At 47.7% G+C, this 26,455-nt stretch overlaps 1 protein-coding gene across 3 annotated transcripts in view; it reads right to left on the minus strand.

The window, feature by feature from the left end:
• KDM5B (lysine demethylase 5B) overlaps positions 1–13,476 on the minus strand; it is a 92,774-nt gene extending 79,298 nt beyond the window's left edge. Inside the window, exons 1-4 of one of the 3 annotated variants that reach the window (XM_077295319.1) lie at positions 12,919–13,476; positions 6,340–6,417; positions 4,895–5,017; positions 4,626–4,796 (exon numbers count right to left, since the gene is read on the minus strand). In XM_077295319.1, the coding sequence (XP_077151434.1) occupies positions 4,626–4,796; positions 4,895–5,017; positions 6,340–6,417; positions 12,919–13,053 (507 nt within the window). In that variant the 5' untranslated portion in view covers positions 13,054–13,476. The remainder of the gene's footprint in view (positions 1–4,625; positions 4,797–4,894; positions 5,018–6,339; positions 6,418–12,918) is intronic. The other 2 variants (XM_077295317.1, XM_077295318.1) reach the window with 2 other exon arrangements.
• Positions 13,477–26,455: the final 12,979 nt, after the last annotated feature.

Raw genomic sequence — 26,455 nt, forward strand, 5'->3', positions numbered from 1 at the left:
GCACGCCCATTCACAGCGGGCCTGACGTGCGACGTCAGAAGAGCGACCCGGAAGCGGCCGCCGCGCCGGCAGAGAGGGGTGGGCGGCGTGGCAGCCATGGAAGGAACCCGGTCCTCCAACCATGCTGCACAACGCCCGCACGGACGCAGTGACCCGGGGGGACCTGCGGACGGCGCCTCCAGGACCCGAACCTCCGACGCACAGGCGCTGCCTGTTCTTCCACGCCGGGACGGGACCTGGGTAAGTCGAACCGCCGTGTTCAGCACAAGGGTCCCTGTCAGGACAGGAAACCCAACTGAAGCGAGGGAGAGGTACCGCCCTTTTATTTTCAGTAGGGTTCCTGTCCTGACTGGGCGGATCCCCTCTCTCAGGTGTGCCGTCATGGGGGAAGGGAAAAAGCGGCTGGTCATTCCTTATCCATTTAAGGAACAATTATTGAGAATTGCTCATGAAATTCCTCTGGCCGGACACCTTGGAATACAAAAGACTAAAGCTCGCCTGACCACTTCTATTGGCCCAAGATGGGGACAGATATTGCCAATTACTGTCGATCATGTCTAGTTTCTCAGAGAGTTGGAAAGTCCGGGTATATACAGAAAGCTCCATTGAAACCACTGCCAGTGATCGATGAGTCTTTCCAATGAGTGGCTGTGGATATCATAGGGCCACTTGCAATCCCTTGCAGCTATGGCAAAAAGTACATCCTCACAGTGGTGGACTATGCTACACGATACCCGGAAGCTGTGGCACTGCCCTCCATCCGAGCAAAATGGCGGATGCTTTACTGACTTGTTTTCTCTTGTGTGGGTTTCCCCAGGGAAACGTTAACCGATCAGGGGACCCAATATATGTCCGATCTGATGGAAAGCCTCTGCGAGAAAATACAAGTGCAGCATTTTGTGGCCAGCGCCTATCATCCCCAAACCAACGGACTCTGCGAGCGTTTTAACAGAACATTAAAAACAAATGCTGACAATGCTGGTGGATACTGAAGGGAGAGACTCGGAGCGGTACCTCCCCCATCTGCTGTTTGCGTACAGAGAGGTACCCCAGTCGTCTACAGGAGTCTCCCCTTTTGAACTGGTTTATGGGAGGAGGGTCAGGGGGCCACTTGATTTGATTAAGGACTGTTGGGAAGACTACCCCAAAACTACGGGAGTCTCGGTGGTTGAATATGTACTGCAGCTCAGAGAAAGAATGCAAAACTCAGCAACCTGGCCCATGAGAACGTGACCCAGGCCCAAATCAACCAGAAGGTCTGGTACGACCGTAATGCCAGACTGAGGGCCTGTGAGGAGGGGCCAGGGCCGGACTGGCCATCGGGCACTTCTGGCAAATGCCAGAAGGGCCGGTGCCAGTAGTGGGCCGCTCGATCCGCCTCCCCCCGCCGTCGCATTCAACTATACCGGCGTATAGACGCCGGTACAGTAGAACGCAATGATGGAGGAGAGAGCGTCCGCTGTCGCTCCCTCTCCCATTATTCCCCGCTCTGCCTCTGACACTGCGGGTGCGCGATGACGTCATATCATCGCGCACCTGCTGTGTCCCGGGCAGACTGCAGCTTCTGAGACAGGAGCAGGAACCAGGAAGCAACGCGGGGCACGAGGAGAGGTGAGGAGAGTGTTTTGTTTGTTTTTTTTACTGGACTGTGTGGGGCCATTCTCGGGGGTGTGGGGGAAGAGAAGAGATGCGGGCTGTGCTCTGTGCTGTATACTACTGTGTGGGCTGTGCTGTATATAGTGCTCTGTGGGCTGTGCTGTATATAGTGCTCTGTGGGCTGTGCTGTATATAGTGCTCTGTGGGCTGTGCTGTATATAGTGCTCTGGGCTGTGCTGTATACTACTGTTTGGGCTGTGCTATATACTACTGCGTGGGCTGTGTTATCTACTACACGCGCTGTGCTATATTATGCAGGCTGTGCTATATACTATACGGTTTGTGCTATATACTATGCGGGCTTTGCTATATACTATGGGGAGTATATTATATTCTATGGGGGAGGCCATGTTATGTACTATGTGGCTGTGTTATATACTATGGGGGAGGCTGTGTTATATACTATGGGGGGCTGCATTATATTCTATGGGGGGCTACATTATATATTATGGGGAGGTGGGCTGTATTATATTCTATGGGGGGTTACATTATACTCTGTGGGGTGGCTGCATTATACTATATGTGGGCTGCATTATACTGTATCGAGGACTATGGGGAATATGTTATACTATATGAAGAACTATGGGGTGCATTATACTATGGGAAGTAAATTGTAGTACATGGATGACTATGGCGGTGCATTATACTATATGGAGCACTGTGAGGAGTGTATTATACTATGTGGAGGACTAAGCAGTGTATTTTAATATGGAGGACTATAGGGAGTGTATTATACTATATGGAGGACTGTGGGGCACATTATAATATATGGAGGACTATGGGGTGTATTTTACTAAACAAGTAAAATGCTGCATATTCAGATTGTTCTCAGCAGCACATCGCCAGCGTAAACTGTAGATGTGCTGCTGATAACATGATACTGTATGGTGATCTGTTAGTGATCTATTAGTGATCGTTCTGTCCCATCATTATTCCTCAGTTGGTGGAAAGAGGCCGGGAAACAAGCGTTGAACAACTTCCGTATTGTCGATCAAACTCATTTAGCGGCCTGAACTCAGCGCACGTAAATACAACAGAAATGCTTTTGTGTGATGTGCAATATGTTAGCATTTGGGGCCCCATTTTAAACTTTACCTAGGGCCCCACTTTGCCTAAAACCGGCCCTGCCTACAAGTGTACAAAGATATTATACAGTCACCATGTGACAAGTGGGCCTGTGTAACTTCAAATGCCAGGGCTGAATTTTAGTCCCAGTCCGGCCCTGGGAGGGGCAGAAGGTTTGGGTGTTGGTAACGGTTTCAGAATAAATTACAGGCCGCATGGAAAGGACCATACACTGTACACAAGCTGCTAAATGATGTTAATTATGTGGTGACCGTAGATGAGCATGCAAAGCATCAGAAAGTATTTCATGTAAATATGTTGAAGGCTCATCATGACAGGGACACCTACTCTTACCTGTCTGTAGCCTGCCTGAAGAGGGGGAGGCTGATCTGTTACTGGATGTGGGGGCTGGAACTCAGTATATAGAGTTCCTGGAGACAGCAGAGTTTAACCCTGAGCTATCCCACAGCCAGAGGTCTGAGCTGATGGGGGCGCTCAGCGAGTTCACCAAAGTCTTCACAGGGGAGCCTGGGAGGACGCACTTAACAGCTCACCATGTGGACACTGGTACTAATCCCACAGTATGGCAGTCTGCATACCGGGTGTCAGCAGAGGTGAAGGCACACATGAGGGATCATCAACAAGGTGAGGAGCACCCAATTCTTTACCTAAGCAGGAAACTCCTGCCCAGAGAAGTGGCTTATGCCACCATTGAGAAGGAATGTTTGGCAATTGTGTGGGCTCTGCAGAAGCTGCAACTATACCTCTATGGGAGCAACTTCACCGTGATCACAGTTCATAACCCATTGAGTTGGCTCAACAGAGTAGTTGGGGACAACGGGAAATTGCTTAGATGGAGTCTGATACTACAGCAATATGAAGTCACAATTCAGCATAAGAAAGGAATCGATCATGGAAATGCCAATGGCCTATCTTGCCAAGGTGGGGCGGAACCAGATACGTGCTCGGGAGCTGACCTCTAAGTCAACCCCCATGCACGTTCGTAAGGAGGGAGGTATGGTGAAAATGTATAGGTTTATATATGTAACCAGCAGTAATTTAACATCTATCCTGAGACTTGCAGGTCTCACAAAGGTCACAACATATGTATCTTGGGAAGGCAGTCTACTGTCTGCAATCTTGACAGGGGGTCTGGCTGGGAACCAGGAAGAAAGGGAAACATTTTACACCTTCTAGGGAAAGGGAAACATTTACACAGGGAATCACAGAGGAAAATAACATTCATTGGGGGGGAGCAGCCGTGGCCCAATCAAAAACAAGCAATTATAATATCAACCCGAGAGGCTGTTCTAGAAATCTGACCTCCAGGGTGACTCTATAAATTAGGCCTGTATACATAGAATCGTGTTCACATATTGGGGGCAGCCGAGCTGATGTGATCCAGTCCATATTCATCCCACCCTCAGGGAGCAGAAGCAGACTACAAGTTAGCTATTTCTGTAAGTTTTCTCCTGTTTATTTCATACTGTTTGGCATAGTTGTCTTTTTATTACCATATTTTTATACCTTTTTCTGTATTAAAGCATAAAACTTTAACAAATTGAACCTTCTATGTTCTAAAGAATCCATAGCCTTAAACTGTGTGATCCTTATGATTGGCAGACAGTAGTAGTAATATTTCCGGGTCTCATTGCCCGTGTGTTCGGTGAGTGGTGGCAGCGTGTATGAGCGGGTGTGTGGCCTGGGTCGGTGTGTAATTTATGCTCCCATTACAGCATAGGACAGATCTTGAATGCTGGACAGAGAGGGGAGATAGATTAACCCTTGCAGGCACAACCCCAAGTCGCGTGCTGAGAATGGGTACATGACAAATTGGTAGCAACACTGTGGGATCCATGACAAGGAAATTATACAACATAAAAGTATAAAAAGTTGATGCTTACCAATGAACTAGTTCCAGACTGAAACAAGTTGTAGGGGTAGAGTATACGTTCATAATGGCCCCGGATATGGGAGCCAATGGCTTTTCCTAATGAAAAGCCCATTTTTACAGCAATTTTAGTCCATTTTCGCTCTCTGCAGACCAAATCAAAACCGCCTTCGTCAGCTACCAACTGTAGTGAAGAGAAAATGGAGTCAGCCATGGCGCTTTTGCTGCATCTCCGATAGGTAATCAGCCTCCATACTCTATTCATGCTATTGTTTTTCTCACCTTGTTTAGCTGAAATAAATCCAGTATTTTCCGTTCAACATGAGGTATTTTCAGAGTACATCCCTGCAGTTCCCAGAACTTGGCAATCTGATCTAAGAAATTCAACTTCACCCTGGTTTGAGCCTGAAGAAAACATCAATAAGGTTATAATAAATAATATATACATATATACACACACGCACAGAATTTACCCACTAATCATCATCATAGTAAAGGGAACATGTAAAAATCCAGGTCACCCACAGATTGTGCCCCTGTGGAATTATAGTATATGTTCAGCCACACTGAACACTTCCCTACTTCTGTGGTGCTGGTGGGGACAGATCTGGCATCAATCTGATCTCCTCTAAAAGGTGCATTTACACTGTGTCACGCATGTTGCAAGGTTGTTAATGGCCCGTTTACACAGGCCAACCCCGTTGCAGATGTGCACTGAACAATCGGTTATAGAATTCTCAGTGCACAAAGGCTGCCATTCTTCTCGGCAGCACAGATGCTAGTTACACAGTACGATGTCCTACAGGGAATGATGATTTGTTTCCTGCAATCTAAAAAAAAATCCTTTCATCCAACGAACAAGTTTTGCTCATCCTGCAGTCTGTTTAGACTGTACAATTATTAAGAATCAAGCTTTCCTAGGAATTTGATAGCACTTTTTCATGGGTGAAGCCTTAGATTAGAGCTCTGTGGCATTCTATTATCAGTGACTCATTGCACTGCGATCCATTTCGAGACTGGAGAGAATACCTGCAGGCAACATATTAGCTGCGATTAGTGACTCATTATCAGCCTGTAATAAGTATAAGGCCTTATTCACATTGGTATTTCATTAGTATTTATATGAAAAAATTACCATAGTTCAAAAGACAGAACAGGAGTGAATCTTACAACTATAGGTTTTTCTCTGCAGCTTCCACTCTTGACTGTCTTACATACTGACATGGAAATAATGTAAAGGTGGGTTTCAGACATCTGTGCATCACCAGCTGAGTGTGGAGCATGATATACGGACCTGCCGTGTGTCTCCTGAGGTCTATGAGGCTGTAGACTCATGCCCACTGAGAGCATTCCGGTCTGCACTTGCCCTGTCTACCACTGAGGCATGTATATTTGCCATATAATGTGGTCCTGATAGTTTGCAGGGCCCTCATGCTATTTTGTAGAGCTACATGGAAGTCTAGACACGGTGCAGATAGACACGGTGCAGATATTGCAATCACTTGTAAGGCAACGAGAATCTGTTCTTTGTATAGGAGATACTAAAAGCATTAAAGCAGCACTTGCCTTTATCTCTCCAATGAGCTGTAAGGGCTTTTGCTAGTGATATGCAATGACTTCATACAGACTAGGCCTTTAATGGAGCAGATAATAAGGGAGTGGAGCAATTACACCAGTGCAGGATTAGAATACTGAAAGAAACTGGAAAAAATCGACAAGCACATTACCTCAAGTTCATTAAGTCTTTGGATACGTGGGGTGAAGTGAAGTTTATCAACATCACAAGCAAATGGAGGTTGCCAGTCCTGCAGAGAACAATTGAAAAAAGTTATTAAATCAATCTAGAAAATTAGAAGAAACCCATTTCCTGCATCTGTACATAAAGCAATCCTTCTATACTCTGAGACACCAGCCACAGTTTCCCCAACAATTGCAATCTTTTTGTTACATACATGGCAACAGCATTCCACCATTATGGCTTTCCTTTTCCCGTTCCTAACATATGCATTATATAAAGGATTCTTAGATGTATCTACAATAATAGATTTCCCTAATGTGGTCTCAGTTATACAATACACTAAACATGGCCTTTCCCAGCACTGCACGTGCTCAGAGGTGTCAGTCATCAGAGGGCAGAAGCGCTGCTGCCACACACAGCACGAAGCACTGCACAGGGAGACAATGACCTACAGCCTAGATTATGTGCAGTGCAGGAGCACACCTGACATTACCTGGGCCGCGTCCACATGTGTGCTACCATTCGCTCACGCACTCTTCAGTGGCAGCTAGGTGGGTGTCTTACAGCCGAACACGACAGGCACAGCATGAGGTGTCAGCCTAGAGGTTAAGCCTCGTGTGTGCCCAGGACAAGGTTTTGATCTGGTCAAAAAGGCAAGCAGTGGACCATGCAGATTTGTGAACTAACACGCTCTCATGTTCACACGGCAGATTCTTCACAAACTGCGTCATTGTGTTATCTGATGGCTTGGCCACATTTAACTCAAGTTTTCCAGACAAAAAAAAATTCACAGCAGCCAAATGTAAGACTGCAGTCAATGAAACCTCAACACTCATCACATTACTTTTGAAGCTTAGCATTTTGAAAAATGACTGGTTTTAGGCCTCATTTCCACGTTCGTTTTGCACGTACATGCTGCATCTGTTTGTTTTTTCACCGATATAACACATACCCATTATAATCTATAGTGCTATTCACAGACAATATGTCCGTGCAAAATATGTAGATATGTCTGTTCGTTTCCTGCAGCACGGATGACAAGGGCCATGAAAAACAAGTACAGAACACGGATGGCATCAGTAACGCCAATGTGCTGTCCGTGTTTAACATTGCAAAGTATAGGAAAAGCTTTGTCATTTATTATCTATCCGAGAAAAACACTGATGACACGCTGATGGTGAAAACGGACACACGGACCAAACACTGATGACGCGCCGATGGTGAAAACAGACACAGACCAAACACTGATGACACGCTGATGGTGAAAACGGACACACGGACCAAACACTGATGACACGCCGATGGTAAAAACGAACACACGGACCAAACACTGATGACACGCCGATGGTAAAAACGAACACACGGACCAAACACTGATGACGCGCCGATGGTGAAAACAGATACAGACCAAAACACTGATGACACGCCGATGGTGAAAATGGACACGGACCAAACACTGATGACACGCCGATGGTGAAAACAGACACAGACCAAACACTGATGACACGCCGATGGTGAAAATGGACACGGACCAAACACTGATGACACGCCGATGGTAAAAACGAACACACGGACCAAACACTGATGACACGCCGATGGTGAAAATGGACACGGACCAAACACTGATGACACGCCGATGGTAAAAACGGACACACAGACCAAACACTGATGACACGCCGATGGTAAAAACAGACACACGGACCATACACTGATGACACGCCGATGGTAAAAACAGACACACGGACCATACACTGATGACACGCCGATGGTAAAACCGGACACACAGACCGTACACCGATGACACGCCGATGGTAAAAACAGACACACGAACCATACACTGATGACACGCCGATGGTAAAAACAGACACATGGACCATACACTGATGACACGCCGATGGTAAAACCGGACACACAGACCGTACACCGATGACACGCCGATGGTAAAAACAGACACACGAACCATACACTGATGACACGCCGATGGTAAAAACAGACACATGGACCATACACTGATGACACGCCGATGGTAAAACCGGACACACAGACCGTACACCGATGACACGCCGAGGGTAAAAACAGACACACGAACCATACACTGATGACACGCCGATGGTAAAAACAGACACATGGACCATACACTGATGACACGCCGATGGTAAAACCGGACACACAGACCGTACACCGATGACACGCCGATGGTAAAAACAGACACACGAACCATACACTGATGACACGCCGATGGTAAAAGCAGAAACACGGACCATACACTGATGACACACTGATGGTAAAAGCAAACCCATACACTGATGACACGCCAATTGTGAAAATGGACAAGTTCCAAACACTGATGACACACCGATGGTAAAAACAGACACACGGACCATACACTGATGACACGCCGATGGTAAAAACAGACACACGGACCATACACTGATGACACGCCGATGGTAAAAACAGACACACGGACCATACACTGATGACACGCCGATGGTAAAAACAGACACACGGACCATACACTGATGACACGCCGATGGTAAAAACAGACACACGGACCATACACTGATGACACACTGATGGTAAAAGCAAACCCATACACTGATGACACGCCAATTGTGAAAATGGACAAGTTCCAAACACTGATGACACACCGATGGTAAAAACAGACACAAGGACCATACACTGATGACACGCCGATGGTAAAACCGGACACACAGACCGTACACCGATGACACGCCGAGGGTAAAAACAGACACACGAACCATACACTGATGACACGCCGATGGTAAAAACAGACACACGGACCATACACTGATGACACGCCGATGGTAAAAACAGACACACGGACCATACACTGATGACACGCCGATGGTAAAAACAGACACACGGACCATACACTGATGACACGCCGATGGTAAAAGCAGAAACACGGACCATACACTGATGACACACTGATGGTAAAAGCAAACCCATACACTGATGACACGCCAATTGTGAAAATGGACAAGTTCCAAACACTGATGACACACCGATGGTAAAAACAGACACACGGACCATACACTGATGACACGCCGATGGTAAAAACAGACACACGGACCATACACTGATGACACGCCGATGGTAAAAACAGACACACGGACCATACACTGATGACACGCCGATGGTAAAAACAGACACACGGACCATACACTGATGACACACTGATGGTAAAAGCAAACCCATACACTGATGACACGCCAATTGTGAAAATGGACAAGTTCCAAACACTGATGACACACCGATGGTAAAAACAGACACAAGGACCATACACTGGTGACACGCCGATAGTAAAAACGGACCCATACACGGATGACACGCCAATGGTAAAAACTGACACACGGACCCATACACCGATGACACGCCGATGGTAAAAGCAGACACACGGTCTGTACACTGGTGACAAACACAGTATGTACACGGAAGACATCAGCACCATTTTTCATATACGTCTTTAAAATGGAGGCGTGAATGAGGCCTTAGGTTTTGTTAAGGGCCTCACCCATGAGGCTGGTTTCACACACTGTTGGTTTACAGTCCATCATACACAGACTGCAAAGTACAGACCTGTATTCAACAGACTCATAGGATCAGGAAACCTGCGTCATTATCGATCTGGACCATGAGTGAAACCGGACTTGGGCTGACCGTGTACGTAGCAGTTGTACTGCATTTTTCACATGTACAAACTCCATGGCCAGAACTTACGATAATCAGCTTTCCTGGTGGTTTATTAATATGCATGTTCGCATAGCCCCCCCTTTAATAAAATAAGAATCAGATGTGATAGGCTTGTGTTGCTGCAGGAATAGGGACAGCGCAGCCATCCAAGCCAATGATGACAGGGGACGTGTCCCGGACTACTGGAGACTCCCTACAGATATTGGAGACAAACTGTAGTCACACATCACAGTAATGACGTTAAAAAAGCTGTCAAGCAGCAAGTACAAAATATATATATATATAGCGATAAGTTTAATTTCAATTCACAAAAAGACATCTAAAGTATAAATATAACCATGGTTAAATCTCATACTAGCATATAAAAAATAATATTAATGAGCTCTACCAAAATGGTATTAACGAGTTTAGTATTGACAGTTCAACGTGCCAAAACAACAGCCATGAACTGCTGAAAAACTGTCATAAAACACAACACTATTTACAGGGTTACAAAATTAATAAAAATTGAACAACCACCTATTGTGCTCGGTGCCAGTGGACACACAAGGTAGCTCAGTCCTGTCATCTGGATCCTCTTGTGCACCATTGTGTAACCAATCGGGTGGCGAGAGGCGGCTTATTTTTGCAGTCGCACTGAACACATAGGGAATCATTTATCAGGACTGTCTAATAAAACCTGTTCTGGTAAAATTAAAATAGCATTACTGACTACAGCCAGTGTTGTATGTGGTCAGTGTCCTTATTATGGACAAAAGTCATTCCCACAGGTCATAATCTGAACTGATAGGCCAACAATGATCCTATGTTGGTGTCAGTTTGGCTCATTTCCCCAGCTTTTGGGCTGGGACAAATGGTAAAATTATGGAAACACATGGCAATTTCAATGACTATCCACTGCATAATTGGAAGAAAGAAATATCCAATTTTTGAGGAACAAGTACCATGGAACACCTCCTTTGTGGCAACTGCAGTAGAAATATGTAGTCCATCTTTCGCCAGAATATCCGTACTTCCAAAACAATTGTCACCATATTACAACGACCCCGCCACTAAAATATATAAAGAGTTATAAATGCTATACTGGTGGGGGTGCCAACCACTTGGACCCCCAAAAAGACGGATCCCTTGCGTGTAACCACTTATGGACGGGCGTGGTGGGGAAGAATTGTACAGAGCCCGTACGTCTTCTATACAAGTCTACAGGAGATACAGAACATGAAGGCGGACATTGTACTATATACAGGCAGCGAAAATATTGTGGAAATGAATGTCCACTTTTAATTAAATGGCTATAGAACATTAGATGGAAGGCTTAAAGATCAATAAAACAACATTAACAGGCCAGATTGTATAGTGCTGATGCCTAATACTGAGATATTAACACCTTCTATTCTAGCATCCTTATATGCTTCTTTGGAAGTTTTGTGTACAGTTTGTACATTGCACCACAATGTATGGTAAAAGAAATGAAGGTGGTGGTGTCAGAGAATCTCTGGAAGTTCCCAGGCACATCCCTGCTGCTTCCAGCTCCCGTGTGTCTGTGTGTAAAATGGTGGACGGGGCTGAAGGAGAACGATGGAGGAAAGCCAGCCAGAAAACATGGATGGCCTAGAAGTACAAACTAGTCTGTAAATGAAGCCAGGGTCTGACCACATCCTGCAGCTCACTAATAAAAGACTACAATGACAATATGGCTCTGCTGTAATCCTGTGCTGAGGACGCACTTCTATCTATCTGTGCCTGACACACAAAAGCCCCTGGACTGCAATCCTGCCCAGTAGGGTCCACTCAAGGATTCTCCAAAAAGCAGCTCACACTGATGTGAAAGCAGAATATAGAGAAACCCGAGAAGAGGCTGCTGTGCTCAGAAAACAGCACAGGAGCAGATCACTGAGGAGAGCAATGGATGGTGCAAAACCCTACAATAGAGGAGAAAAAAAACATTGCAGGAGCAACTAGGAAGGCAATAGATGGATGTAAAACCCTATAGGAGCAAAAACAATGCAGGAACTGGGAAAGCAATGGATGGTACAAACCCCTGTAAGAGAGGAGAAAAACATTACAGGAGCAGATTACTAAGGAAGCCCTATATAAAGAGTAAAAACATTGCAGAAGCAATGAGGAAAGCAAAGGATGGATGCAAAAACCCTATAAAAGAGAACAAACATTTCAGGAGCGAATTCTGAAGGGAGCAATAGGTGGGTACACAAGAACCCTACACATAGAAGGCCTCCGTGTCCCCACAGCCAGCCTCCCCGGAGCGGCAGCCACACAAGATGGACCCGGCCAGGGAGTCCCCGAGCTGCTGGCTGGCCTCCCAAGGGGAAAGATGGCTAACAGCAGGGTGTGATCTGCAGCTAGCCCTGTGTGATGGGATTACCACAGCAAGACCAAGAAGAGGGCACGGAAAATGCCCACAAGCCACAATGGAGGGGGCAGTGCTCCCGGGGCCTCTGTCCGGGCAGCGCAGGCTCCGTCCTTGACATGAGCCCCCCTAATGTCTGTGAGGCTCAGGGGGCTTCCATGTCATCCCCTCAGAAGATGGCCACACACGGGGGTCTCCACAACTTTCTGCCCTCCTGGGGCCATGGCAGCTGCTGTGTGACCCACTGGTGTCTTGTAGGACGCCCCCCCTCAGCACACAAAGGATTGGGGGCTCGGGCGCCATATTGAAGGCTTCCTGCAGGCCCCCCAAGAACACAACTCCTGAGGGGAGACATAAAAGGAGAGATTACTTCCGGGAGCTCACACCTCAGCGCCAGTAAGGGGACGCCGGGCCCCGGCTGCAGGGGCTCCCGCACAGGTAACGGGGGCAGCAGCCCCTCGTGTTTGCTCCCCTCCCGGTACTCACCGGCGGCGGCCGGACCTTACAGATGCCCGTGCGCTCGGCTATCGGCCGGATCTTATTGATGTAGGCATAGGGGTCAGCGAACTCCTCTCTGCTGGGCTCGAACACCGGACACTCCGGGGGCGGCACGAACTCCATGCCGCCGGGAAACGGCCACAGTGGACACACAGAAGTATCAGCCCCGGTAACAGCGGGTGGACAGTCCACGAGGGAGGCGGAGCAACACGTACCAACCGACACAGAACGAGAGAGCGAGGCGCACGACGGCGAGGTGTGCGTCCGCGGAGTAGGGGTGGCAGAGACAAGTAGTCCCGCTCGCCTCACGTCAGCGCTAAGCACTGTGCCCTGCTGGGGGCGCTGCACCTCTCGGGGAAGCCGCAGGCTCTATCGGGAGATTGAATGGCGGAGTGTCGGGGTAACATATACACGGCATCTCTGTGAGGGGACCAAGGTTTATTCATCAGCTCTACGTGACAGGCAGGAGCCTTAGCCCTCCTCCGAGCGCCCATTGGCGCTGCCCTTCACAAGTGACAGATCTCATCCCACCTCGACCAACTGGCTTCCAACCGTGGGATCGACTCCTTATGTTTACATGGGCGGATGGATTTGTGTACAGCTGACTGCCACACCATCGCCGGGACCTCTTTTTTTAAAGAGCCTCATTCCGGCCGTGGATTGGTGGGAGGCGCGGAGACGTCGGCGTGGGGGCGGCGCTGCCGAGCTGTAGCTGGGAGTTCATTGTCTACAGTGTGGAGCGAGTGGCCGCGCGTCACGTGGTGCGGGGGCGTGGCGCTCGGGTCCAGCCCCGCCTTCTATTATGTGCAGGTCAGGAGAGCAGCAATGGCTGATGAGCGGAGCCCGTGAGAGGAGCGGACCTGGCCGTGGTGCATGCTGGGAGTGTGGCCTGCTGCAGACGGTCCGTGCCCAGCTCCACCACTCTGTAGCTGGGTGCCCTGTTAATTAAACGAGAGTTCGGACGGTGGCCGACCGGGACTATCAGTGGCCACCGTCATCCAGCCTTGGCCTCTTATACAGGAGGATGCATCACATGGCGTCTGTCGCCAATTAGGCTGGACTCTGATGTCAAAAGTCGTCCATTTTTTATCTTCTGTCATCCGTGTGGAATCATACATGATCAATTAGTTTCCTATGTTAAAGGGGTTGTCAGCTTCTCGGCCCTAATGTTTCCCCTTTTATAATAATCTCACCTCTGGTGCCATTCCTGGGATCAGGTCACATTATGTCATGTGATCCCTGCGGCCAATCACCGCTGGCCTCACTCTACCCCGTCTCGGCTCCATCACATTATACCTCCGGAGGAAGTGAGACAGCAGCAACTCTCACATCCTCAGGATGGACATAATTTGTCCGAAAGCGCGGTGATTGGCCGCAGTGATCACGTGACATGATGTTACCTGAACCCCCAGGACCGCCGCCAGCATCACAGGAATGGCACCAGAGGTGTTATAAAAGCTGGGAACATGAGGGCTGAGGAGGGGTTCTCTGAGCAGTGGACAACCCCTTTAATAAGGAGAGCAGCAGAGGCGATCCAGCGAAGAAACAAGGCCTCCCAGTGAGGTTAGTAAATCCATAAATCATAGCGTTTATTCATCCATGAGAACGGATCTCCGAGCAGCATATGGCAGTGGATTCTAACAATACTACTGGCCAGGTCTATGTGTTTCAACATGTCTCACTCGCAGCAAGACGTACGTAGAAGCGCATAGGTCTGGCCATTAGTATCCCGTTCTAAGCCTCTGCCATATGCTGCTCGGAGAACCGTTCTCATGGATGAATAAACGCTATGTTTTATGGATTTACTAACCTCATTGGGAGCCCTTGTTTCTTCGCTGGATCACCTCTGCTGCTCTCCTTGTCTCCATACAGCTGCTGACTGGATCCGTGCAGGGCCCCAATAGGAACTCCATACCTACCACACCTAAGGCCGGTTTCACACGTCAGTGGCTCCGGTACGTGAGGTGACAGTTTCCTCACGTACCGGAGACACTGACACACGTAGACCCATAAAAATCAATGCATCTGTTCAGATGTCATTGATTTTTTGCGGACCGTGTCTCCGTGTGCCAAACACGGAGACATGTCAGTGTTCGTGGGAGCGCACGTTTTACACGGACCCAATAGAGTCAATGGGTCCGCGTAAAACACGGACCTCACACGGACATTCTCCGTCTGGGGTCCGTGTGCGTGCAGGAGACAGCGCTACAGTAAGCGCTGTCCCCCCCACATGGTGCTGAAGCCGGTATTCATATCTTCCCTGTAGCAGCGTTTGCTATAGAGAAAATATGAAGAATAGTGTTAAAAATAAAGATCCATGTGTCCGCCGCCCCCCCACCCCCTGTGCGCCCCCCCGCTGGTCAGAAAATACTTACCCGCTCCCTCGCTCCTTCCTGGTCTGGCCGCGCCTCCTACTGTATGCGGTCACGTGGGGCCGATCATTTACAATCATGAATAGTCGGCTCCGCCCCTATGGGAGGTGGAGCCACATATTCATGACTGTAAATGATCGGGCCCACGTGACCGCATGCAGGAGAAGCCGCGGCCAGACCAGGAAGCAGCGAGGGAGGCGGGTAAGTATTTTCTGACCAGCGGGGGGGCGCACAGGGGGTGGGGGGGCGGCGGACACATGGATCTTTATTTTAAACACTATTCTTCATATTTTCTCTACAGCAAACGTTGCTGCAGGGATGATATGAATCGCAGCTTCAGCACCATGCAGAGTGGGTACCACACGCTCCGTGTGGTACCCACTCGCCATACGGGCGGCACACGTGTGCCGCACGTATGGCCTCCGTGAGTTCCCAGGCACACGGACACGGATAACTCCGGTACCGATTTATTCCGGTACCGGAATTATCTGGACGTGTGGGACAGCCCTTACTCGGTGAGCTGAATATATGGTTTTCTTTAACCCCTTTAATAGTTGCTATGCTTTCGCATTTTTATCACACTTAAATATTTAAGATCAGCAAACAAATTAAAATGTTAGACAAAAATAACACAAGTAATCACAGAATGCAGTTTTTAAATGAAGGTCTTTATTAGTAAGGGAAAAAGAAATGCAAACCTACTGGACCCTGTGTGAAAAAGTGATTGCCCCTCCCTTAAAACATAAATTAACTGTGGTTTATCTCCTCTTTCGGAAGCAGAGTTCAAATACCCTAGCCACACCCAGGCCTGATTTCTGCAACACCTGTTCTCAATCAAGAAATCACTTAAATAGGACATGGCTGACTGTGAAGAAGACCAAAAGTTCCTCAAAAGCTAGACATCATGCTGCGATCCAAATAAATTCTGGCATAAATGAGAAACAAAGTAATTGCGATCCATCAGTCTGGACAAGGTTATAAAGCCATTCTAATGCTTTGGGATTCCAGCGAATTTAAGTGGGAGCCATTATCAACAAATAGCGAAAACATGGAACAGTGGTGAACCTTGCCAGGAGTGGCTGGCCTACCAAAATAGCCCCAAGATCGCTATGATGACTCAACCAAGCGGTCACAAAAGACCCCACAACAACATCCAAAGAACTGTAGGCCTCAGTTAAAGTCATTGCGGATGACTCCACCATAAGAAAGAAACTGGACAAAAATGGCCTGAATGGCAGAGTTCCAAGATGAAAATCAATGCCGAGCAATAAGAGGATAAAGGTTTGTCTCAGTTTTACCAGAAAACATCTTGATGATTCCCAAGATTTTGAGGAAAGACTCTGTGGTCTGATGAGAGAAAGGTTGAACTTTTTGGAAGGTGTATGTCCCTATCATCTGGTGTAGAAGTAGCACAGCATTTCAAAAAAGGAACATCATGCCAACAGTAAATTATGGTGGTGGTAGTATGATGATCTGGGGCTGTTTTGCTGCTTCAGGACCTGGAGGACTTGCTTTGGTAAATGGAACCATGAATTCTGCTGTCTACCAAAACGTCCTGAAAGAGAATGTCCAGCCATCTGTTCGTGACCTCAAGCTGAAGCGCACTAGGGTTATGCTGCAGGACAATGATTCAAAACACACCAGCAAGTCCATCTCTGAATGGCTTAAGAAAAACAAAATTGAGACTTTGCAGTGACCTTGTCAAAGTCCTGACCTTAATCCGATTGAGATGCTGTGGCATGACCTTTAAAAAGACGGTTCCTGCTCAGAAGCCCTCCAATGTGGCTGAATTACAACAATTCTGCAAAGATGAGTGGGCCAAAATTCCTCCAGAGCATTGTAAAAGACTCATTGCCAGTTATTCTAAACACTGGATTGCAGTTGTTGCTGCTAAGGGTGGCCCAACCAGTTTTTAGGTTTAGGAGACAATCACTTTTTCACACAGAGCCCTGTAGGTTTGGATTTCTTTTTCCCTTAACAATTAAGATCTTCATTTAAAAACTGTGTTTTGTGTTTACTTGTTATCTTTGCCTGATATTTAAATTTGTTTGGTGATCGGAAACATTTAATTATGACAAACATGCAAAAGAATGGGAAATCAGGAAGGGGCAAATACTTTTTCACACAACTGTAGATGATCTCTGTAGGATATGATTTTTTTGCCTCACCCATAAACTTGAATAGCCAAGTCCCATGCAAAATATGGAAGAGAATAGTGCATCTGAATAGTGATCTGAACAGCTCTATTGAATAACATCAGACCGTGTGCTATTCGATTTTAACAGGGACAGCACACATGTATAATATGCCTGTCTCAAGAAGCATGTATGCTGACAGGCATACTACACTGCAAATAGAGAAGTATTAGGGCTCGTGCAGATGACCGTAGTTTTGGTCCACCAAACATTGGATCACACCTGGACCATTGTCATTAAATGAGGCAGTGTACATGTCCAAATGGTCCGAGAAAAATAATTAGTGTCACATGTATACCGCAACAGAGTGGGGCCAGAAGACCGCCGCGCAGGGCCAGAGTGGGACAAAAAAGCAGCCCTGCCACGCAAACCCCACCAGCCCACATAGTATAACACTCCTCACCCCACACCTGATCAGTGGATTTTGCTATACTGTGTTGTGCCCTTCAACAGTCCTCATAAAGGCGTTATTTGAAGAGCCATGTGTGAATGTCGCCACAGTGCGCATGATCGACCTCTTCTTTAGAGCGCCGGTTCTCGGGATCTTGGGTGTCCCAGCATTCGGACCCCAGCGACTACATTGGTCTCAGGATAGGGGATTTACTTGGCATAATCCATTTAAATGGATTTTCCAATATATACACCGTATTTTTCGGACTGTAAGATGCACCTAGGTTTTAGAGGATGAAATTAGATGGGGGGGGGGGGGGGAACTGAAGCAAAAAATGTGGTCAATTCTGTACTTAATATCCCTTATCCTGGTAAATATGGCCCCCTCATCCCTATCCTGGTATGCATGACTCCCTCATCCCTATCCTGTTATGTATGCCCCTCATCCCCATCATGGTATGCATGTCTCCTCATCCCCATCATGTTATGCATGCCTCCTCATCCCTAGCCTGGTATGCATGGCCTCCTCATCCCTATCCTGGTAGGAATGATCGCCCTCATCCCTATACTGGTATTTAGGGTCCCCATCTCATCCTAGTATGCATGGCCCCATCCCTCTCCTGGTATGCGGGGCCCCATTCCTACCCTGGTATGCAGGGCCCCATCTTGTCCTAGTATGCATGGCTGCTCATCCCTATCCTGGTAGGAATGGTCCACCTCATCCTTATCCTAGCAGGAATGATCGTCCTCATCCCTAACCTGGTATGCAGGGCTCCATCTACCTGTTATGGTTGGGCCCCATCCCAGTCCTGGCATGCATGGCCCCATCCTTATCCTGATATGATTGGTCCCATCCTTTCCTTATCCTGCTATTATTGGCCCCCATCCTGGTATACATGGCCCCTTCCTTATTGTGGTATGATTGGCCCCCAACCCCATCCTGGTATGCATGACACAATCAGAAAAGATAAAAAAAACCAAACCATTACACTTACCTTCCTGGCGCTCCCTCGCGGCATCTTGTTCCGATGCCAGCAGCTGCTTTATGGTTGTAAGCAGTGCACGGCAGGGATGTCATGCGCTGCTTGCAAGCTGAAGGGCAGCTGCCGGAATACTCTGCTTTCTGCACGCTGGGACTGTTCATCGCAGAGAGCGGTGAGTATTCATTGCTCTTCAGTAGCGCGCAGTGTCAGCCGGAACTTTCCTCCTGCCGGCGGTCACGTGTGCCGATACTTAAGAGAAATTAATATTCTGAATATTAATTTCTCTTAAGTATCGGCACACGTGACCTCCGGCCGCAGCAGGAAAGTTCCGGCTGACACTGCGCGCTACTGAAGAGCAATGAAAACTCACCGCTCTCTGCGATGAACAGGACAGAAAAAGTGCTACTGAGCAGCAGGGCTGCCACTAGGAATTTCGGGGCCCCATACTGGCAAAAATTTCGGGCCCCCTTGAGACTCCATCCAGGCTCTACCCCAGCTCTCAAAATCAACAGTTTCTACCCCAGCTCTGCCTCCACCCTTCGAACCTTCCACAGTCCCACCGCTCACTCGTGGAAAAACTCAACTTCTCTACCACGTCCTCATCAATCAAATGTTAGCAGTTCCCATCAAACACCAGATCACATAGATAGCCAGCAGCTTTTGTTCTGGCAAAAATAATTTTTAAGCTGCCTACACAACACAGTAGACTCTTTTGGCCAGACCCTATTCTACTCTACCCTATTAAATCTAAGTATATTTTCATGTATTTTTCTTTAAGGAAATGAGTCACATACATTTTTTTTTTAAATGACCATTAATACAACATACATGGGACAAATACCATCACACCATGACCAGACCACATATTACCACCACATAGTGACCTATAATAACACATGCAAGGTACAAATGCCATCACACCATGCCCAGACCACATATTACCACCACATAGTGACCAAATAATACCACATACAAGGAACAAACACCACCACACCATGACCAGACCACATATTACCACAACATAGTGACTGAATACTACAATACTGATCATTAATTTAAAAAAACACAATACTAAGTGACATTATACACAGGCACTCTGTGTTTACTGTCAGTGTACAGGTAATACAGTGATCACCAGTGACATTATACACAGGAGCTCTGTACATAGTATACAGTGTCAGTGTACACTGCAGGTGATACAGTGATCACTGGTGACATTACACACAGGAGCAGTGTATATAGTGTAGAGGTAATACAGTGATCACCAGTAACATTATAAACAGGACCTCTGTATACAGTGTCAGTGTACAGATAATATAGTGATCACTGGTGACATTATACACAGGAGCTCTGTACAGAGTATACAATGTATAGTGTCAGTGTACAGGTAACACACTGACTCACCAGTGACGTGTCTAGCTGAAGTCCTTCATCTTTGCTTTTCTTTTTCATGCAGCGCAGACCGCCATCACTTCTTCCTGCCAGGACTCATCTCTGCATGAAATAACAAAGTTAACTAGAGCACCGCTTCCAGAGCACATTCCCCACTTTTTCCCTTTCTTGTACACTACACATCTGAATACAGATAAGTACCCACCATTAATACATAATTGGTTATTATGCAACCCACCATTTCAAATATAAATTATAATATAGCCCCTTCTAGCTATACATAGCCACTTTCCCACCTAATAAATATATAAATTAATTAGCACCTGTACTCTTTCCCCTATTTCATTACCAGTTACTGCATACTTAACACCCACCACTATGTACCTCCCGCTCCCCGACTCATTATAATTACCTGCCCCTTCCACCCCAATTCATTGTCATGTCTTTTCTCTTCCACTCTTTATTCATTATCAACAGCTCTACCCCCACATTCAATACATCATTTACTCCCCCACCCTAAAAATTCATTATTATTTGCTCTCTCCCCAGATCATCATTTGCTCTCTCCACCCCCACCTTCAATTCAATTGCTGTCCCTCTTCCCTCACTCTCAATTCATCATTTGCAGTCTCCCGTCCCCTCCCCCCACTTCATCATGTGCAGTCCCCTTCCCCTATTTCATCATGTGCAGTCCCCTTTACCCCATATCATTTTTTGCAGTTCCTTTTAACACCCTCTCCACATCATCATGTGCAGTCCCCCATTAATCCCCACATCATCATGTGCAGTCCCCCTTTAACCCCCCTCCCCACATCATGTGCTGTCCCCCTTTAACCCCCCACATCATCATGTGCAGTCCCCCTTTAACTCCCCACATCATCATGTGCAGTCCCCCTTTATCCCCCCTCTCCACATCATCATGTCCAGTCCCCCTTTAACCCCCCACATTATCATGTGCAGTCTCCCTTTAACCCCCCTCCCCACATCATGTGTAGTCCCCCTTTAACCCCCCACATCATCATGTGCAGTCCCCCTTTAACCCCCTCTCCGCATCATCATGTGCAGTCCCCCTTTAACCCCCTCCCCACATCATGTGCAGTCCCCTTTAACCTCTCCACATCATCATGTGCACTCACCCTTTAACCCCCTCCCCACATCATGTGCAGTCCCCCTTTAACCCCCCACATCATGTGCAGTCACCCTTTAACCCCCCCACATCATCATGTGCAGTCACCCTTTAATCTCCCTCCCCACATCATCATGTGAAGTCCCCCTTACTCCTTCCCCCGTCATCATGTGCAACTCCTCCTCCCCCCTCACCCATTTAATTAATTTTGCACAGAAAAAAGAAATGTCTTGTGTACTTACCTCACAGTCTCTCCGCAGCAGCGCGGCTCTGCATCCAGCGTCTGGTCTATGTCAGGCGTCCTATGCACGCCACGGCGGGCTTTTCAAACTTCTGCACAGGCCCTGGTACGTGCTCTCCTGCTTGTCCACACTGACAAGGGCCACGCTCACGAGCTTACGCAGGCCGCCGCTGCCCTGGTCAGCACGTGCATCGAGAGAGTAAGCTCGCATCAGGGCCTGTGCAGAAAATTTAAAGGCCAGCGGCCCATTTTGACGCTCAGAGCCTGGGCACATTATCAATCCGGGCCTGCCGCTGCGTCTGATTTCACGTACTCTTACGCTGGTTAGAAGCACTTCTCCTTCATATTTAAATAGTGAAGGTTTTTGTCACAGTCGGCTGCAGCCGCTGATGCGGCCCAGCCCATAGACGCCCCCAAGCCGACCAACCTTAGAAGGCGAGGGGCGCGCATCCCCCGGGGACGCAATACGGACCCTTTTATACCGCAGAGGGGGACCCGGGCCTACCCGGACTAGTGGAGGGCGGAGACCAGGGTTCTGTGACAGCTGAGCATGTGGACAAGGAAAGGCTACATTCACATTTGCGTTGCGTCGGGCGCAGGTTCGATGACGCATAGCGGCGCATGCGTCATGCGCCCCTATATTTAACATGGGGGCGCATGGACATGCGTTGTCTTGCGTTTTGTGACGCATGCGTCATTTTTGGCGCAAGCATCAGGGCGCACAGGACGCTGCATGTTGCATTTTTTTTGCGCCGAAAATCATGCCAAAATTGGACGCATGCGTCACAAAAAGCTGCGTTTTGCATGCGTTTTTGCATGCGTTGTGCGTTGCGTCGCCGACGCTGTGCCGCACAACGCAAATGTGAACGTAGCCAAAGAGACACGTAAGACTTGATTACACCGCACAACTTCAGGTATAGAGAAAGTAAAGTTTACTAAAGTAAAGTCACACAGTACATAAACCAAACATGACTATGCCAGGCTCCCGATTCCACACCTCCAGAAGGGTACCACCCAGTTGACACCAAGGCACCAACGGATCACCGAGGCACACATAGACTGGACATCAGGACACAGGCAGGACATCAGAGTACACGAGGTTATCAGGATGCAGGCAAGACGTCAGGGTACAGACAGAACATCAGGACATCTGGACACAAGAAGGACATCAGGATATAGGCAGGGCATTAGGACAAGGACATCAGGAATACCGGATAGACATCTGGGACACTGACGTGGCTGCCCAGATTGTCGGCTGGGACACTGGTGTGGAAGTTCAGGGCATCAGTTACATCAGAACATAGGACACAGGACATCAGCTTACACAAGGTCATCAGGATGCAGGCAGGACACCAGGGTACAGACAAGACATCTGGACCCAGGGTCTCCGGCAGACATCAGACAGGAGTCGTTCGGTTCCGGACATCCAACACGACCTACAGGCACCACCAATCATCAGGCACCACCAATCATCAGGCTCCAAGCTCCAGGCGGCGGTCATCAGGTTCCAGACTGCGGTCAACAGGCATCGGACCTAGGAAGGAACTCAAGCGGGATGGTGCTAGAAACGCAGGACTACAGGACCTGCCAGGAGCTAGCACCGCATGGTAGTCAGAGCACAGAGTAGTAGATGCTCAGCAGAAACACCGGTTACAAGAGACTCAAAGTCACTGGGTGCTAGGCTCCAGATGCAAAGGGATTCCAGGAACATAATCACAGCAGACACAGTTCAGACAGGTTCAGGTACAGGATCAAGGATTCGGGCCTGGATATACCGCCTCCAGGACAGGCACCAGAACAGGACAAAACAGGAATCAAGGCAAGGACTTTGGTACCAAAACATAGACAGGAGAGGTGCAGGAACACAAACATACATAGCAAAGTTCAGGAGCTTTGTGAGTAGCTCAGGCCCCGCCCATAGGGCAGGGGAACTTTATATAGGAGCTGCCCCTCAGCAATTGGCTGGGGACAGCATTTGAAGTACACACACTAACCCTGATAAAAGCAGGGGAGGTGTGGCCGCACACGCCCTTAGCACAAACAGACACCATTACAGCACAATCAGTGCAGGAACTGTTGCTAAGGGCACCTGGCTGTGACTGCATGCACAGACACACGTGGAAAGTCATGCACCAGCTGCAAGTGACCTCGCAACCCACGGACAGCTTCCACAGCGGCAACCAGGGACCGCACAAGCGGATGGTCATGCAGCAGAGCAAAGACCTAACCACCCATGTACGGCTACGCAGCAAAGCAGGGAACTGAGAAGGCTCCATACAGGTAACAGCCAACAGTATCCCAGCTCAATTAGGGGGAAAGGAGCAAAGGGTTAAAGCAAAGACATGCATGGTCACGCCAAAAACCAGATACAGACAGAACGGCGTGACATTTTCCTTGCTAGAAGTACAAGAGGTAATCTGCTCAGTTGAGAGCTTCTGAAGCTTCCCTGGTTTGATTATCTCAGCTGTTCAGTGTTGGCCACTCTTCTCTGCTATACATACTCACCTCTGGCATTCAGGGATTGCCATTGTTAGTTCATACTGCCTGGCTCTGGAGTTGGTTGTTTGAGGAGGCATTTGGGAGTGTTGTTCGGAAGACTGTTGCTTGGAGTTTTGTCTGTGTACACATCCTCTCCTATTTTGTTTCTCCATCCTTTACTCTCCGGTGTTGTTTGTGAGTGCATATTTGTATGATCGGTATTTTCATTTAGCCTTGTCCGTCTTCCCGTGTTTGTCTGGTTGGTGTATTCTTACACACTACTACTCCCAACTTCCCTGGGTGGGGGAGGGGACAGATCATGGCAGATATAGGAGCACAGCAATGCACATGACCCCTGAATCTTCACCATCAGAAGTAATCCGGGGAGCAGGAATAGACTAGGGCACATTGTAGCTTGAGGGATAGGGAAGGAGCCCATAGCCCCAGGATATTCTGCTACCGAGCCGTGACACACAGCATGCATGATTTGTCTCCGATAATCGAATGGCACTCACCCATTCATATCTATCAGTCCGTGATAATTTCACAGACAGACTAAATGAAGAAACTTTTTTCTTTTACTTCTCCACGTTCGAGAAAAGCACAACACACTCTGATCAAATTCTGTTTCACATAAAAGGACAGTTTTTCTCTGATGGAGAACATTAGGTTGTCTGAATCTGCCCTTATGAGCACTTCAGATCTTTTAAGACCGCAAGTAGGACTCAGATAAATAGTTTGGATAAAGTGTAAAAAAAAAAAAAAAAAATCCTTTTTCCTTACCTATTATGTAAAAAAATAAAATAAATAAATAAAATCCTGATAAAATGGGATAAACAGTAAATTAAAAAAAAAATCACACATACCTCAAAATGGTATCAGCTCATCCCCCAAAAAGACAAGCCTTCATACAGAGCTGTTGATGGAAAGTTAAAAAAAAACAACCTTCAGAATATCCTTAAAGAGAACTTGTCACCCCCAAAATCGAAGGTGAGCTAAGCCCACCGGCATCAGGGGCTTTTCTACAGCATTCTGTAATGCTGTAGATAAGTCCCCGATGTATCCTGAAAGATGAGAAATAAAAGTTATATTATACTCACCTGGAGGGGCGGTCCTGCTGTGGTCCGGTCTGATGGGCGTCGCGGTCCGGTCCGGGGCCTCCCATCTTCTTACGATGACGTCCTCTTCTTGTCTTCATGCTGCGGCTCCGGCGCAGGCGTACTTTGTCTGCCCTATTGAGGGCAGAGCAAAGTACTGCAGTGCGCAGGCGCCGGGCCTCTCTGACCTTTCCCGGCAGGGCAGACAGGGCAGACAAAATACGCTTGCGCCGGAGCCGCAGCGTGAGCACAAGAAGAGGACGTCATCTGATGAATATAGGAGGTGCCGGACCGGACCGCGACACCCATGGGACCGGACTGGGACCGGGACCGCCCCTGGGTGAGTATAATCTAACCTCTTTTTCTCATCTTTTAGGATACATTGGGGGCTTGTCTACAGCATTCTGTAATGCTGTAGATAAGCCTCTGATGCTGGTGGGCTTAGCTCACCTTCGATTTTGGGGGTGACAGGTTCCTTTTAAGGGGTGAAGATCCTGTGAGATGCCAAAACAGCAGAACCCCTCCATAAGTGACCCATTTTACAAACTACATCTCTCAATGAATTAATCTAGGGGTGCAGTGATCATATTGACACCACAGTTGTGTCACAGAATTTTATACCATTGGGTAGTGAAGAAAAAAGTATATTTTTGCCACAAAAATTTAGTTTTAGCCCCAGTTTTTAAATTTTCACACAGGGAAATGGGTAAAAATGGCAACAAAATTTGTCACGCAATTTCTGCTAAACGTGGAAATACTCTATATGTGTCTGCACAGTACTGCTTAGCCACATGGTGAGATTTGAGAGGGACAGAGCACCATTTGCCTCCTGGAGCGCATATTTTCCTAGAATAGTTTGCAGACTCCACATACAGAACCCCTAAGTGCTAGAAGAGCAGAATACCTCCCTGAAATGATAGCCCTTTGGGAATTTATCTAAAGGTGTAGTGATTTTACTCCATGGGTGTTTTCCAGAAACAAGCAGTAGTGGATGTTGGGTGAAAGTTGCAAATCTGCTATTGTAGTCCCGACTATGTTGTAGTGACCAGTACATTGTAGTGCCCCATACATTATGCCTAGCTCGTGCTTCTGGAGACTCGCACCGGTAAATTAGGCTGTTTCTCATTGCTACAGAAATGCAAAACATGTGGACACTACATGTGGCACCCTGGGGCTTGAATGGGTGGGGGCATTTGGATTTAGGAGTGCAGAATTCCCTGGATTTATTTGGGGTGGAGGGGGGAGAAGCCG

Source organism: Ranitomeya variabilis, chromosome 3 (assembly GCF_051348905.1).
Source record: "Ranitomeya variabilis isolate aRanVar5 chromosome 3, aRanVar5.hap1, whole genome shotgun sequence".
Classification (NCBI taxonomy): domain Eukaryota; kingdom Metazoa; phylum Chordata; class Amphibia; order Anura; family Dendrobatidae; genus Ranitomeya; species Ranitomeya variabilis.